General features: G+C 30.5%; 1 protein-coding gene across 1 annotated transcript; it reads right to left on the bottom strand.

The window, feature by feature from the left end:
- Positions 1-4,482: 4,482 nt before the first annotated feature.
- On the bottom strand, positions 4,483-9,587 carry LOC122583259 (cysteine proteinase inhibitor 6-like). Its single transcript, XM_043755683.1, has 3 exons — positions 9,267-9,587; positions 4,939-5,017; positions 4,483-4,837 (listed from the first exon to the last, which is right to left on the bottom strand). The coding sequence occupies exons 1-3, from the start codon at positions 9,585-9,587 to the stop codon at positions 4,539-4,541; spliced, it is 699 nt and encodes a 232-aa protein (XP_043611618.1). The 3' UTR covers positions 4,483-4,538.
- Positions 9,588-17,205: the final 7,618 nt, after the last annotated feature.

The following is a 17,205-nucleotide window of genomic DNA, read 5'->3' as shown; positions in this document are numbered from 1 at the left end:
TAGTTTATATATTACATACATTTATATATATAGTTTATATATTACGTAATTTATATTTATATTGTTTATATTTTACATACATTTATATATATAGTTTATATATTACGTATATTTATATATGTAGTTTATATATTTATAGGTATAGTTAACTTGTATGGACCTACGTATCTACGAAGACCGACTTGGGCTGATATTGAGTGCATATACAGTGTCCATGAACATGTTCATGGTTTTCCCGGCATGTTAGGTAGTATAGATTGCATGCATTAGGCGTGGGAGATGTACCCCAATGCATGGCGAGGTACTCACACACGTGGTGATGTTGGACTCCGTCGATGATACTTCAGGCTGTTGCCTCTTCCGATTTATGGATATGGAATGCTTATTTCGGATAGCAGGGGTCGAATAATGACATAAATGTGTTTGAGTCCTCTCCTATTCTTGAAGAGATCGTTAATGGTTTGGCGCCATCAGGTTTTTATTATACATGTTAGTAGAAACTTATATTAATTTTTGTTGTGTTACTAATATTTTTTGAATTTACTTTGTAGCTTGTTTTTATGCACATGACAACTACTATGCGAGGAGCTACTATTTGGGTCATGACATATACCCAGAATATGCCACATTTGTGAAGACTTTTACTGACCGGGTGGATGAGAAGTGTAACAACCGTCACCCGAGCGTCCGTCTGACTATACTTTTCCGTTCGAATAAGGTCAGTTTCCGTCAAACCTAAGTCTAAAGACGTGAGATTCTATGGATTACATTATGATTAAGACATGTAATATCTATTGTATACTAGTGTTCTAGACTTTTCAAGACCTGGTGTGAATGTTTGAGGAAGACGAGGTGTCTAATAGAAATGCCTAAATAAAGATTTTAAATACTTTCGTGGGTCAAATATGGTCATGTGACTAGTCTTATTGTTCGTAATTCAAAATTATATCATAAAATATGGTTAAATTATTTCTATGACTTTCGGTGTTCGTCCGGTAAGCGAAAAGGACTAAAACTGTCAGGCGTTCCGTTAGTCTGACGAACCCCCCCCCCCTTCCTTGGCCATGCCTATAAATACAAGACAAGCCTTTTGCTCTCATTTTCCTTGTTTTGGTCGTTCACCTAGCCACACACACACTCAAGGCTTTCTTTCAAATTCTATCTTGCAAAAATCGCTTGATTTCGGTTCTAAACGCTTGCAAATCAATCAAGGCTTCAATCCCCAATCAAGAAACAAGTAAATATTATCATTTTCTACATCAAAACTTGTGTAAGTTCTGTTCTTAATCTATTCAAGTCGTTTTATATGTATATGTATATGTTTTCTTTTCGGTTCTTATCAAAAGTTAAGCGAATCATGTCTTTGATTTTTGATTGTGCAATTTCGGTTACAATTGTGTGTAAGAAACAAATTGAACCTTGATTAAGGCTTTGATTTGATACATTATGCACTTTTGTAATTTGGATCTTGTGCAACTGCAAAAATTGAAAATATCCTTCACTTGGTTAAAAGACTCTAAAACTAGTCGATTTCACATCCAAGATGAAGATTGTGCAATTGTCAGACACATGATGTATGAAATCGGTCGAACTTCACCCTTTTTGTACTGATTTGTGACACTTTTGAGCAATCAAGACTCATGGATATGGATTGGCTAGCCTTAGATCTCGTTATTTTAACAAAATCGCATCAAATCGTTCGTTTTTGCACAAATCGCGTTTGAATCCGAATCCGGACAGGCTTAGCTCGACCTAGGCTGGTCTAAGCTCGACCTCTAATGGTCTAGCTCGACCTCCATGGGTTTTTGTCGCTTAAACGACTCGTAAAGCTCCTAGTTGACTCCAAATGACTTGTTTTAACTCTCGAACCCTTAAGTCCTGGGAAGAACTCATTTTTACCTCTGTCCAGGTCTAACTAGACCTGTCATGGTCGAGTTTGACCACTTCCCAACTCATATAATCGAATTCTTTAGCCTTTCGTGTCCGTACGCGCTTAATCGGTTCTTAAACTTGACTAGTTTTCTCAAAAGATGTAGTTTTGGTCCAATTGACTAACTTATGATTAAATGGTTCTAAAATGACATTTTTGGGCTGTACATGGTCAAGTTCAACCACTAGGTTGAGCTCAACCTCTATTCATTTCGGTTTCGTAAACTTTTCGGTTAAAACCTCCGGTTTCGTCTAGTTTTGGTTAAGTTCGAGTGAAACTTATTTTGGGCTATAAAATGATTTCAAATTAGGTTTTATTGATAAAATAATGTATTTTGAACTTAAAGGACATTGGTGTCAAAGCCAGACTTCTTTTCGGTTAATACGAGTCTCGTCACTTTTGATAAACGTCGTTTTAAAAGTTAAATAAAGACATATGGACTGAAAGACATTTCTAATAGGCTAAGACTTAATACCAAAGACTTTCACTGTGACTTGTCATGTATTATTGATAGGTGTTGATTGTCGTGGACTTTGATTGTGCTTGTCGTGCTCGTTCGTTAAACTATCATGACACTTTTCAGGTGAGTTTCGTAGCCCCTCTTTTTACAAGTTTTGGGGTGGAAAGTATACTTATTTTCAAACAGTTTTGTCGGTTTCTGTTTTATGTTCAATATTGAGCCTGTGCGTATAGAGTTACTTGTGCCATTTGACATGCTTTGATCTTGTTGTATGTGTGTGATTATGTGTTTGTTTGTTGTGCTTTGGACGTGCTTATTGTGTGTGTTGAGACTTGAGACTTTGGACTAAGGCAGGTACCGTAAGGCCGGACTTTGAGACATTAAGACTTTGGACTTATTATGGCGTAACTCTGCTCGTTATATATTGAACTATTACTGGTTTAGACTTAAAATAATCGACAAAAGACTTATTCTTTGACTAGACTTTTGACTAAAACCTACGAACTCACCAACCTTTGTGTTGACACGTTTTAGTATACTTTTCAGGTACTCAGGCTAATCAGGGATAAGGACTGCTATGCCAAGCTGGACTTCGGAGATTAGTACTCCTTAATAATTGTCAGACTTTAAGGCTACATGCCTTGGTTTATTGCTTTATGGACTTGATTATAATAAGCTATTTTAGCACTGTTATCACTTTGAACTTATGTTTTTGGGAATATATTTATTATATTCTATTTCATTTAACAGTATCTATGTAATTCCATGTCGTGCTGTACTTTTCATGACACCTCATGTTTCCGCCAACGGTGGAGTGTTACAAGAAGAGAATATTGTTTAAGAAGAAGCAAGAGGCGGCACGAAAAGATATTGAAAGAGCATTCGGTGTGCTAAAGAAGCGGTGGAAGGTTCTTAAGAATCCGGCATGATATTGGGACAGGGAGAGGATGCGAGACGTGGTATATGCTTGTGTCATTTTGCATAACATCATTTTGGAGGACAAGGACAAGGCTACTTGCCAAGACTTTGATGAGGAGGATCTCACTCTAGTTCCGGGATATTCGTATACGCAAACTCCCATGGAACAACGTCTCCAAAATCTACGTGCGGTGAAGAATTGAGAGACTCACAACATGCTAACGGCGGACTTCGAGCCCGTTGTCGATCCGTTTGCAGACTTTGGTGATTACGTTAGTTCCGATGACGAGTAGTTTTATGTTTACGTATTAGTATTTTGTATGTCTTAAAACTTTTATTTGATGTGTAGTTTGTATTTGTTTTTAAGAATTATGTAAGAATATTATGTTTAGTAGTATGTTATTAATAAATAAATAAAAATACTTACTAAAATAACACAAACTAAACAAATAAATAATAATAATAATAAAAGGAACAAGAGTTAGGATGAACCCCTCACTCCAAGGGGAACCCCCCAAAATCAAGGGAACTCCACATGTCACAAAAAGAAGCAAAATGAGGGGTTCTAAGAACCCCTTGCTCCCACTAGCCTCATAGCAATAGAAGTTAGGAAAGCCCCTACATGCACAATTGGGCTTAAAACAAACAAGTCTTTGAACCTTCCCTTCTTAAAACATAACAAAATATATGCACCACAAAACATACATACTTATACTAGACTGGTGCACGTGCGGTGATGAACGGTGTTGATGGTGTTGATGACGGCGGTGCAAGCAGTGGTCTTAGGGTGGAGATGGAAGGTGGTGGTGGAAAGGTCGGGTGTGTTATGATTAGTCAGAAATGGGGGAAAGATTCATTTTTAAGTAAGGGTATTTTTGAAAGGAAAAAAATGCTTAATATCTTAATCCCTATTCTCTTTATAAGGGATTATAGATATAGATTATGGATATAAATAGTACATTGAAAAGAATGCTTATACAAAAATAAACGTTTATCGCAACAAAACATATGCACTACAAACTGAAAAAGTTATATTGAAAACTTAAGTAAAATAAACTAATTTGTATCACAACACCCTGGACCAAATGTTCATCTCCCTTTGTTTCGAATAAAATTGCAGTATCAATGAAAATCACTTCTCAAGAAAATATTAAACATTAGATCAAAGATTCAATTATTCAACAAAAGCATATATTATAAAAAGAGTTTCTAATGAACAGTTTATATATTTTAAATGGGTCCTTTAAAGGAAAGCAACCATCTAAGTTCCATGTTAGGCATGGGCGGCGCGTCCCAAACAAGTGCAACATATTTATTCTCAACACGCCCATCTAATGCCTTAATCGTCAAGTTGTATTTAATTCCAGAAACCGCTTGAATTTCTCCTTTAACGACTTTTTCAAACTTAAGACTTATATGTTCCTCTTGATTGTGCATCTCTACAGCAAACTTTCCGACGTCGATGATAAACGGATTGTTTACATCAGGAATAGGCTTCCAACCAACAGAAAGGGGTCCACGGGCTAATGCTGTCACAGAATTATAGGAAAAGAAGAAAATTAAGATGATGAAGAAATGATGCATTTTGGAAGAAGGATTCATGTGAAATTAAACACAAAAATAAACTAACGTAGAGTCAAAGAGTTAGAAACGGGTGGGTGGGTGGGTGGTTGATTTTCTATGGCATTTATATATAGGAAGTCGAGGAGCTGCCCATTCCAATTTAAGAACAATGCAATTTTTCAAAATATAAATGGTGTATTTTTAATTTTTTCTAAGTAAGAAAAAAACAAGTAAATAATAAATACAAATATTACATTCCTTCTCATAAGTTTATTTTTTGAAAGTCATTGAAACATTAAGTTTAAGATAGATCTTTCCAATGAGAGAATAAAAAACTTGAGTTTTTTTAACTTTTAATAAAAAGAATGAAAAAAGGTTAAAAAAAAAACTTTTTTCTGTTTAGGTATGTAAATATGTAGTACATCAATAGTGTAATTGTTTGTGAAATTCTATTTTCTTTCAAATTATATATATATCACAAACAAGTAATTAAAATAATCGTAATAGTGATGCAGGAAAAATACATATACAAGCTAATTATTTCTTAAAAAGAATGATATTTTGGGTTTCTTAAATTATGATTGAATATATTTTCATTTAATAAAGCTTGTTCGACACGTGTAGCTTTTATTTATTAAAAAAATGGTATTTATTAAACATCGCGATACTTAATTTTTTTTTTAGAATGACAATCTATTCTACCCTTATACTTAAAATACACCAATGTTTAAGATGCAACTTAAAGCTTTTGAAAAATCCTTTAATAATCTACCCACATAAAAATAGATAGTGGACTCGACCCAAATAGACCACCAATCCCATCATCAACACTCAATTAATTCTATCGAATATCATTTCAATACCATCAATTAATCACCTGCGTTTTTAATGTCATGCATTAATTAAATAAATATTATATCATTAATATATTACCATTATAAAATCGACATGGGTTTACGGATGATGATTTACTAGGCATGAGTTTTATGTGGTGTGTGCTTTGAGTACCGAAAACAGTATAAGGGACCAAAGGGTTCCCACCCATTTTTTTTTGGGTCTTGCTAAACAAAGCCCTAAAAGCTTTCGTTGAGGTGCATTAAATAGTTGTACACTTACCATAAAAATTAGGGACTGGACTTTTAATATGAAAACGTACAACCTTTTTTATGCATGTTAAATAAAGTCCTAAGAGCTTTATTTAATATTTTTTTTTATCATCAATTTATCACTTCCAATTTTAATGTCATGCATTGGTTAAATAAATATTACATCATTAATTGATTACCATTTATAAAACATGCACCGTTAAAGAATTAAAATTTTAATATGGTCATAATTAATACATTAAGGGAAATGATTCCTACACAACATAATTTTACCATACATAACAATATATGCATTAAAATGTAGTACACTACATCTGTCTGAATCTTATAACAACTAGATATTAGGTAGCACTCCTTACTCTAGACCTACCTATTCTTTCGAGTTTGAATCTTATAACAACTAGATTATGTTGTTCCGCGTAATATGCGGGTAAATATATTTTTATACTTATATATATCTAAAATACTATTTTCTTAATTAATAATACGTTAACAAATTAAAATATTCAACTTTACTTTATTAACATTTTTTTTATCTTGATAATTTCACAAATACTTATTGTGTTGCTCATTAAGTCTTACTGAATAAATAATTTATTCAATGCAATTTTCATGTCATATCATAAAAAATATCACAGATGACACATTCTTTAGATGGTGTCAAGGCATATAACCTTCTAAACCGAGTTGCGAGATTGCAACCATCAATCCAATGATCATTCCAAAATCTTGTCTTATTTTCACTCCCAACTGTTCTTTCATAACATATTAAGAGGGCTAGCAATCGAGTGTGCCTCAGAGAATGAGGAACATATATTTTCCCATATATTATTACCATTTATTTTACACAGGAACACAGACTCGGAACCATGAATGATATTGATTATTTTAAACCTAACGTAATTCAAATTTTGAACCACATGTCATATCAATACTAAATTAAGAGTATCCAGACCACTAAAACCTAAACCACCTACTTTTTTACCTAACAATTGTCTTTCAGTAGATCCATTACATTTCATTTTTCGAGTTCGACCCCCTCTCCCTCCCTTACCTCTTCCACCAAAAAAATGAAGTTGTGATCTTTATCAATTGAAATAGAGAAAAATAATATATCCTAAATACTTTGAATTGTCAAGTTAGAATTTATCATAGACGACGCATTAGCATTGAATTTAGATTTTATTATATAATAACTTTACAAAATTTATGAAATATAACCATGGATGGAGTCCTCACTCCAATTTAGTAAATCTTGTCTTATTTTCACTCCTAACTGTTCTTTAATAACATTTTAAGGGGGCTAGCAATCGAGTGTGACTCAGAGAATGAGGAACATATATTTTTCCATTTATTATTACCATTTGTTTACACAGGAACGCAAACTCAGAACCATGAATCACATTGATGATTTTAAACCTAACGTAATTCAGACTTTGAGCCACATTTCATATCCATTTGTACACATCAATGCTAAATTAAAGAGTATCCAGACCACCAAAACCTAAACCACCCACTTTTTTACCTGACAATTGCCTTCTAGTAGATCCATTACATTTCACTTTCCGAGTTCGACCCCCCTGCTCCCTTACCCCTTCCACCATATAAATGAAGTTGTGATCTTTATCAATATATCCTAAATACTTTGAATTACTGAGTTAGAATCTATCATAGACAACGCATTAGTATTGAGTTTAGATTTTTTTCTAGAATAACTTTGCAAAATTTATGAAATATAACCATGAATGGAGTCCTCACTCCAATTTGGTGAATCTTGTCTTATTGTCACTCCCAACTGTTCTTTAATAACACCTTAATTAAGGTGGTTAGCAATCAAGTGTGCCTCAGAGAATGAGGAACATATATTTGCCTATATATTATTACCATTTGTTTTACACAAGAATGCAGACTCAGAACCATGAATCACATTGATGATTTTAAACCTAACGTAATTCGGATTTTGAACCACATGCCATATCTATTTGTACATATCAATGCTAAATTAAGAGTATCTAGACCACCAAAACCTAAGCCACCCACTTTTTTAGAATCCATCATAGACAACGCATTAGTACCGAGTTTAGAATCCATCATAGACAACACATTAGTATTGAGTTTAAATTTTATTCTATAATAACTTTGCAAAATATATGAAATATAACTATGGATGGAGTCCCCACTCCAATTTTGGTACAATGTAAACTTTTTTAAGGTATTTTTGTAATTTTGTTTCTATAAAATATTAATAAATAAAGAATACATACAAACATTGATTTTATTGTCATAGGCCTCTTCTTTGAAAATAAATCACTTGGTTGGAAACATTATTTTTGAGATAAACCCGTCTATTGGTAGAGTAAAAATTTTAAGTTGTTTTTATTTTTAATAGAATAGAAAAAAAAAGGGTTGGAAAAAGGGTATTTTCTTTGTTTCGGTAAATATACAGTAAATTGATAATATAGTTGTATGTAAAAACGTTATATTTGTTTTTAAATTATTATAGTAATCACAATAGTCATGCATATTTAGAAGCTAAATTAAATGTAAAGGGGGATCTTTCTGTATAGTTATAAAAAATATAAGTATTAATATTGTTATTTAATAAAGATTAAATAATTAAATTTGATCTAATGGTTTAAAATCAAAGATAGAATCCATTAAAGGGTTCTTGTATTATTAGGTAAAAAATGTAAATTTGTGATGAAAAATCAAAATGTGTAAATTAAATATAAAGGGAGATTTTTTTGTATAGTTATAAAAAGTATTAGTATTAATATTGTTATTTATTAAAGATGAAATAATTAAATTTTATCTAATAATTTTAAATTAAAAATGAAATTCATTCAAAAATTCTTATCTAAATTAAAAATGAAATTCATCCAAAAATTCTTATTTGTTTAAGAATGAATTTAACATCTTAGATCAGTAGATAGATAGGAAGTTAGAAACGTCCCTACATGCACAATTGGGCTTAAACCAAACAAGTCCGTTAAAATAACGCTTATACAAAAATAAACGTTTATCGCAACAAAACATACACCACAAACTAAAAAAGTTATATTGAAAACTTAAATAGGATAAACTAATTAGTATCACAACACCCTGGAGTCCTGGACCAAATGTTCATCTCCCTTTTTTTCAATTAAAATTGCTTTATCAATGTAAATCACTTTTCAAGAAAATATTAAACATTATAACAAAGATCAATTATTCATTAAAAGCATATATTATAAAAAAAAAGTTTCTAATGAATAGTTTATATATTAAAAATGGGTCCTTTAAAGGAAACCAACTTTCTAAATTTCATCCAAGGCTTGTCCCAAACAAGTGCAACATATTTATTCTCAACACGCCCATCTAATGCCTTAATCGTTAAGCTGTATTGCGTTCCAGAAACCACTTGAGTTTCTCCTTTAACGACATTTTCAAACTTAAGAGATGTATGCCCCCCTTTATTGTGCGCGTCTACAGCAAACTTTCCGATGTCGATGATCAACGGGTCGTTTACATCATGAATAGGCTTCCAACCTCCAGAAAGGGGTCCATGGGCTAATGCTCTCAAAGAATTAAAGGAAAAAAAGAAATATAAGATGATGAAGAAATAGTGCATTTTGGAAGGAGGGTTCATGTGAAATTAAATACAAAAATAAACTAAGGTATAGTCAAAGAGTTAGAAATGAGTGGGTGGGTGGTTGGTTGGTTTTCTATGACATATATAGGAAGCCGGGAAGAGTATTTCAGCCCGTTTTTTTTTAATTAATAGACTTACTAATTAAGAACTTAATATATTCAGTTAAATTTCATGTTTTTTTTACATAATAAACAAAAATAATCGTTAGTTACCTAATTTTTACTTAGTATATTGAGACATTATTTATACATTCAGTTACTTAATAGATTCAGCAGTTAATCACTAAAAAAAAGAACGGTTATGAAAGTCAAACACCTAGCTATTTATTATTGTTATACATTTTAGAGAAATGCTAAATACAGCCATAAGGGCTATATTTAACGTGCATAAAAAATCTTGTATTTTTTATATTTAAAAGTCCGCCCCTGATTTTCATGGTAAATGTACAAACAATTTATGCACTTTAAACACAGCCTTAAGAGCTGTATTTAGCAAACCCTACATTTTATCACAACTATGTAAGAACTACATATAACGTATAACGTTTATTATATATGGTAATATGCAAAACAATAACATTTTTTTTGAAACATCATAAATTAAAAATTAAAATTACTATATTACTATAATAAAAATAATGAATAAACGTATATACCCAAGAAAAAAATGAATGACAATGATATATCTATATAATCATTCAAAAAGTAGTAATCTAAGCTTTTTAAAGACATCTTCAAAACTAAACCTATACTAAAAAGTTGCCACATAGGATTTTACCTACATGGCATCTCTATGATTTTTTTACAATATTTATATATCTTTAATCAAATTAAATATTAAATACAAGAATAACTTATTACTTTAAAGTTAAATACAGTAAATATTAAATAAGTAAATGAAACTATATAATACAAAACTAACAATGGAAATCCTGTTAATTTAAAAAAAAAAAAAGCATCGTACGTGTATGGGGAAAAAATGCAATCTTGGAAGTTATATCATGAAATCTCAAGATTATAGAGAATTATATATTTCAAGTTTTAGTAGTTGATATTGTTTACAAATTGCATTAATATAAAAACTATATATTTGTTTCTCGAATTTTTATATATTATTTTGAATGCTACAAGAACGAGCAACACCCCATGGAATTGTAGCAAAAATATTTAAGATCAATCTAAACCAACAATTTGAAACTCTTTCGTGACATAGTTTTATTATACATTATAAATATAATTGCATAACCATAAAATATAATTGCATAACCACAAGTTTATTGAGTATGTTGCCTTTTGTTGATAATATTATTGATCTTTTACATTATGAGTAACGAGTGAGAATGACTTGATATGATTTGAAATTTCATAAAATATAATTGCATAACTATAAGTTTATTGAGTATGTTGCCTTTTGTTGATAATATTATTGATCTTTTACATAATGAGTAACGAGTGAGAATGACTTGATATGATTTGAAACTTTTTGTTAACTAGCTTTATCACTATTTGTGATTTGCAAGTGATAGTTGTTTACCAATCCTAAGATGGAGCCACAAAGAAAAAAAATCGGAATACAAGTGATTGTCGTTAATGTTTTTTTTTTTTTTTTTATCTTATGAATTGCGTATAATTTAGAAATATCTACCAAATGGTTATGTATAATATGGTGATATAACAATAAAAACAACAAAACATCATGAACCAATCATGAATGCATGTATATCTGAACTTTTATTTTTAAGTATTTTTGGACACTAATTATAACAGCTCGCGCATCGCACGGGTAAAATACCTAGGATTAAAAAAGTAAGAATTCTGGTCTTCTAAAGCCTTCTTTCAACTTAATGCTAGCTTTAAAAATTGCACATAGGATTTTGTCTTATGTGGCATCTTCATAATTTTTTTACTATGTTTATCTTAAATTAAATACATTACTAAATTTTAAATATATAGAAACTATATACATACAATATTTAAAAAATAAGTTACGTACGTAAATAAAAAAAGAAGTACCCTCTGTATGAACATTATCATCCCTTAACTCAACCGTAGAAACCCTGTTTAGGTTTCACCTATTAGTATTGGTATTTTATACATTTATACCATCTTTTTATGGTTTATAATTTAATACTCATGAATATGTTTATTAATTAAGTTTGTGATAATACATCAATTTTAAATTACCACATAGGATTTCATCCTATTTGGCATCTCCATACATTTTTCATAATATTTATCTTATGATATTTCTTCTCAAACCAATATAATTTATTTTATTAAATATAATATAAAAATATTAAATCAAAACTATATACATAAGATATAAAAAAAAACTCATATTAAATCAAGAATAAAAAGTCGTCCAACACAATTGTGTTGTTTCTCTCCTTCGTTCTCTTGGCGGAAACACATAAAATAAAGTAATCAAATTGGTTGTTATTCTAACCATAAAACAAAGTCTATAATATAATGATAATAACAAAATTACTTGAGTTTTACAAATGGGTTTGGATTAACGGAGATAAAATACCTTATTTCTTAATTGTATTTAGGATTATTAAAGGTGTGTAATCACCAAAGTAGGTTAAGTGACTACGATATCGATTGTGATGTCAGAAAAGATAAAAGGTGATCAGAATGTTCCAGGAATTAACTATAAAGACATGAACTATAACATAATTGATTTCCATAATATAAACCTGTAGATTAACTATTTACTAATGCATAAAATAACTTTTTTAACTAGCCACGCATCGCGCGGGGTAAAATACCTAGTTATTAATATAAATAACATCACTTCGAAAAAAATATATAACTTGTTAATAATATAATGTGTAGCGATAATAATTAAGATGGTGCATATCACCAATAATAAAAACAACGATAAAACAAAAACTGAAATTAAAAAAAAAAAGAAAAGAAAACAGACTAGTCAAACAGCTCACATTAAAGTCGTATTAGTAAAATATTTTTATAATAAAACTAACAATATATTGTAGTTTTTATACGTCTTGAAATCTAGCCATAAATTAAAACATGATTGTAGCATTCTTTAATTAATATGTGGCGCTATGTTAATGCGACAAGTGTCTTTTTAGTTATATACATTAACAAAATTCCTGTTTAATAAAACTTTTTAATCTTCTATATCCTATTTAAACTAGGATTCCTATAAGATAACAAATTTATTGTTTAAACTAAGGGGCGTTTCCTAAAATTTCATAAGTTTTCTTTTTGTATTTAATAAAGTGCCTACGTAATTAATTCAGAACATATCATAATATCTATCTATGTCACTATGCTATACATATAATTGTTATCGATACATATAAAATATTACATATAATTTTATATAATTTAAATAATATTTAAGATATATGATTTTTATTAACATGGATTAATAGGACCTATATTTTTTGAACTACGTATCGATCAATGGGTTTTATAATCATGTTTTTGTATATTTGTAAATTATTATTATTATTATTTTTATTATAATTATATTATTTTAACTCATTGATTTTGGGTTTAAAGAATTACTCATTGTTAACTAGAATGTTGCTTCTCATATTTTGAACGGTTTTTTAATTTATGAAAGTTTAGGTGATATGTTTAATTTGGCTAAAAATATATGATCAGATTTATTAAATTTAATTTGAGGATTTATATTTCGTATTTTGTTTTTCCTGATTAAATGTTATAAGTAATTTTTAAATTTATGTTGCATGAATGTTTAAACTTGCATTTTATATCCATCAAATAGATATATAATTTTTAATATAAGAAAATGAAATATATATTTAAATATTATTAGTCAGACTGTGCATCACGCACGAATATTAGTACTAGTTTCTATATAAAACGAGTTAGCAGCGGCAGCTTGTTGCACGTTTGGCTTGTATTTTTATGTAAAATTTTTAAGTGGAATAGTAGTTATTGATTTTAAAAACTAAAATTAATAATAAATATAGTATTATAATAGTAAATATTCTATAATAAAATTTATAACTCCATGTTAGAAGCAAACGAAAAAAATAAATGTCCGATTTATTGGGCTTGAAGTACAACCTTGCTGTTGGACTCAAGGTGATGCATGGAAGATTTGAAGATGACAAACAAATACAGGAAGAAACAGTTAAGTCTTTTGGTTTTGGAGTTGAATCAGCTTAAACATCTTTATTGTAAATATCAAAAGATGGTTTTCTTCAAGCTACATGAATACAAAAGATTTGCACTTTGTCTGAAGTTGAAGATAAAAACTAAGGATCAAAAGTCAAGCTGATGGATGGAAGTCAACATGTTTCTTACAGTCATCTTGGAAAAGGCAGAGACAATTAATCGTTAAGAAAGGTCATGGCTGCAAAAAGTGGCAACGACAATTAATAAAGATGGAATACAAATACACATATATGAATATATATATATATATATATATATATATTAATGAAAAAAAAAAGAAGTAATAGGAAGAGGACAGAGGAAGGAAATAATGAAGGAAAAAGTAGTATACAATCTATTAGAAAACATAACATCCCAAACACAAAGAAAACGATTAGTCCGCGGAGTCCGTACACTTCCCGTCAGAGCTGCAAATAAGAGGAATAGCAGGATGGTACTCCCATACTGGCTTTAACTTGGCCAAATATAGAATAGGCTTGGGTAGGATACGGCTCCGGATGGCGGGCCTATATAGGTATTTCAAAAAGACAGGATCACACTTTATAGGCACCTTCGTGTAAAGTACCACGAGCCTCCACTTTCATATTGGGAACAACCCGATACGTCGGATCAATAATAGACGAATCCATGTAAAAGAATCTAGGCTTCCAATCCTTGACGGACTCTTTCACACCGTAAATGCATTATGGTAACCCACAACCAGGCCTCTTCTCTATTGTATACCAATCTCCGGTACTACCAAACCGAAAGAACTTGCGAAAGAACCCAACAGTACGCTCCCTATCACGAGCCCTACATGATGCTTCAAACATGGTAATACGTAAGGCCCCAAAGGGAGTAATCTGGGATATGTGACACCTAAAGTGTTTCAACACACTCAAGAAGAAATCGGTAAAGGGAAGACACACGTTTCCCAACTCAAACATGCCAAAATAAAGTCCAATTTTACCGGCCTGAACCGCCTTAATAGTTTTTTCGATGGTCGCTGCAAACACCATACCCAGGGGGAAACCTAACACTAATAAAAGTTCTAAGAGATCTTGGTACAAAACTAGATATGTAGATCCCTCCTATTACCCACATTCATATATATATATATATATATATATATAAAAGAGTAGAAGAACACAACTGGGAAAGATTGAGCTAAAAGGTTCCGACGACTACGGATCTAAAAAAAAAAGAGGGGAAGAGATGTAAAGAGGATTTTGGAAAACAATAAAACAAATGGACAAATGACCCTATAAATATAGGGGAGAAAAAACGGATGAGATGCGCATCTCATCCGTTTTGTACCAAACATATTGATATTAGAGGTCATTTTTTACGTCACTGTGCTCAGAAGAAGTTAATTAATTTGGAAAAGGTTACATCGGATTACAACTTAGCTAACATATATACTAAAGCATTAGATAAGTCTCGTTTTGAAACACTAATTCTTCTTAATGGTATGAAGAATGCCGAATAGATCTCTCAAAGAACTTCATTTTTATTTGTATTTTTATTTTTGCAAGAGTCTTAGTTTTAAGTTGTAAATAGCTAGAGTCATAAAAATTACAAAAAGAGTTGTCTAGTTTAAGTTTGTATATAGTTAGTGTCAGAAAATTAAAAAAAAATAGAAAAATAAAAAAAATATAAAAAAAATCGAAAACAAAAGAAATAGATGAAGACAGATAAGTTGATGCATTCAGAAGACTAGATGTGACGATATTTTTAGCGTTTAAGCCTGCTTAATTGTAATATAACTGCTCAATTCAATGATTGCAATTTAGGATGTATCAGTAGGCACAAAGTACCAAGGTTTCCTTAAATCTGAATTTATATTTATACAATGTTTTTGTAGGAAACATATTCAGATATATGGCTGAGAATGCTTGATTTTCATAAATGAATTGATCTAGTCCTTAAATTCTATGAAAGATCTAGCATTATTATAGGATAAATTCAGTATATATGCAAAAACCTCTAGAAACCATGAGCATGAAAGTATAATGTGATATTGTTTTTCTGTTTATGCAAATGAAATGAAAGTAATTAAGGGGCTAATGTGGTCTTTGAGATTCGGACAAGTATGTTCTTGGGGTGTCTTTGTATACCTAGCCTACTTAAAGCTTCCAACTTGGGATAGGTTGTCAGAAAGTTCGCTACATGGGTCTCATAGAAAATCACGGGTTCCTTATATATAATAAAATGCAAAAGCAAATAAAGTTAAATCACAAGATATTAAATGTTATAATCTAAAAAGTGTCTCATGGTTTGTTCAATGAAGTTTTTGAATATATATTGAATATGTGTTATCTTAGTGCTTGTGTCGATTATGGAAGTATATCTGAATGTAGGTCACATAAGTCCGCAAACTAAAGTGTGGCATGAGTAACATACTAGGTTACAAGGTGACTATCCTTGGCTCAAGTAATACGAAAGTGCCACATCTAAAGGAAGCTGTACCGAGTAAGAGGACCAACATACCGGTAATCGTTGTTTGGTCACTGTTCATAACTAATAATAAGAGAATTATTTCTCACCCACAGGCTTATGTAATTGCTAAACTAATCTAATCAGCAAAAAACTTAAATCTTTTAAATAAAAAATTCTATAGTTGTAGTTCTAGATTTAAAGTTTTTATTTAATTTTTATCTTTATTTTTGTTCTATCATTTAAATCTTTTTATTGTAGTGTCAGTCAGTTGTGTCAAAAGGGTTCTTATTGCACGAGAGATTTGTTTAGCATCTGATGATTACATTGTCGGTTATATGGTGCTTAATTGGATTATACAAGACTTTGTTGCTTGAAGTATCTTGTTAAAAGAAGATTTTATAATACGGACATTAATTTGTTTAAGTTTAGAAAATGATTTTTTTTTTTGTTCTTGGAGAAGTCAAAAATTTTGAGATTTCCAATAAAAATTTCGAAAGTTGTTCTATGCTTGACAGTGATAATGACTCTACCTTATATCTTTCATTAGATTGTTGGTTATTAAGACTGTTGAAGTATGTTTTGGTAGTTGTTTTTAGATTCTTAGTTGAATTTTTTATGCGTTAATCAGTTTGTTGAGTGTGCAGATTAAGCTTTAGATGGAATTTAATTGTTACCAAGAAAGCTTTTTCGTTTTATGTCACTTGATATTAAGTGATGGATTTTGAGCTGAAGATATGATATAATGAACAAGAAAAAGGGAAAAGAGTTTGTGTATTTTTGATTTTATTTTCGTGATTCTTGCATAATTTGTGATTTTTATACAAGCTTGTGTAGATCTTACACCTTTTGTGTGTTCTTACAGATTTTGGCTCGAATGGTTTTAGTTGAATACAATTAAATTGAGTGATTAATTGTTTTGGATGTATTAAGTTAAGAGATAAATAATATTCAATTTTTGATATTTTTATTTGATAACTTTCATATATAGTAGGGGTGCACAA

Source organism: Erigeron canadensis, chromosome 9 (assembly GCF_010389155.1).
Source record: "Erigeron canadensis isolate Cc75 chromosome 9, C_canadensis_v1, whole genome shotgun sequence".
NCBI lineage: Eukaryota > Viridiplantae > Streptophyta > Magnoliopsida > Asterales > Asteraceae > Erigeron > Erigeron canadensis.
This window is presented reverse-complemented; position numbering and strand designations above follow the sequence as displayed.

Bases quoted from the DNA above. Each gene is read 5' to 3' on its own strand.
- LOC122583259 (XM_043755683.1), bottom strand. From the start codon at position 9,587: ATGCACTATTTCTTCATCATCTTATATTTCTTTTTTTCCTTTAATTCT. The intron at 5,018-9,266 runs GTTTCCTTTAAA...TGGAATGGGCAG, and splicing joins GGATGAAATTTAGAAAGTTG to CTCCTCGACTTCCTATATAT. The intron at 4,838-4,938 runs GTTAGTTTATTT...ATTCTGTGACAG, and splicing joins TTCTAACTCTTTGACTCTAC to CATTAGCCCGTGGACCCCTT.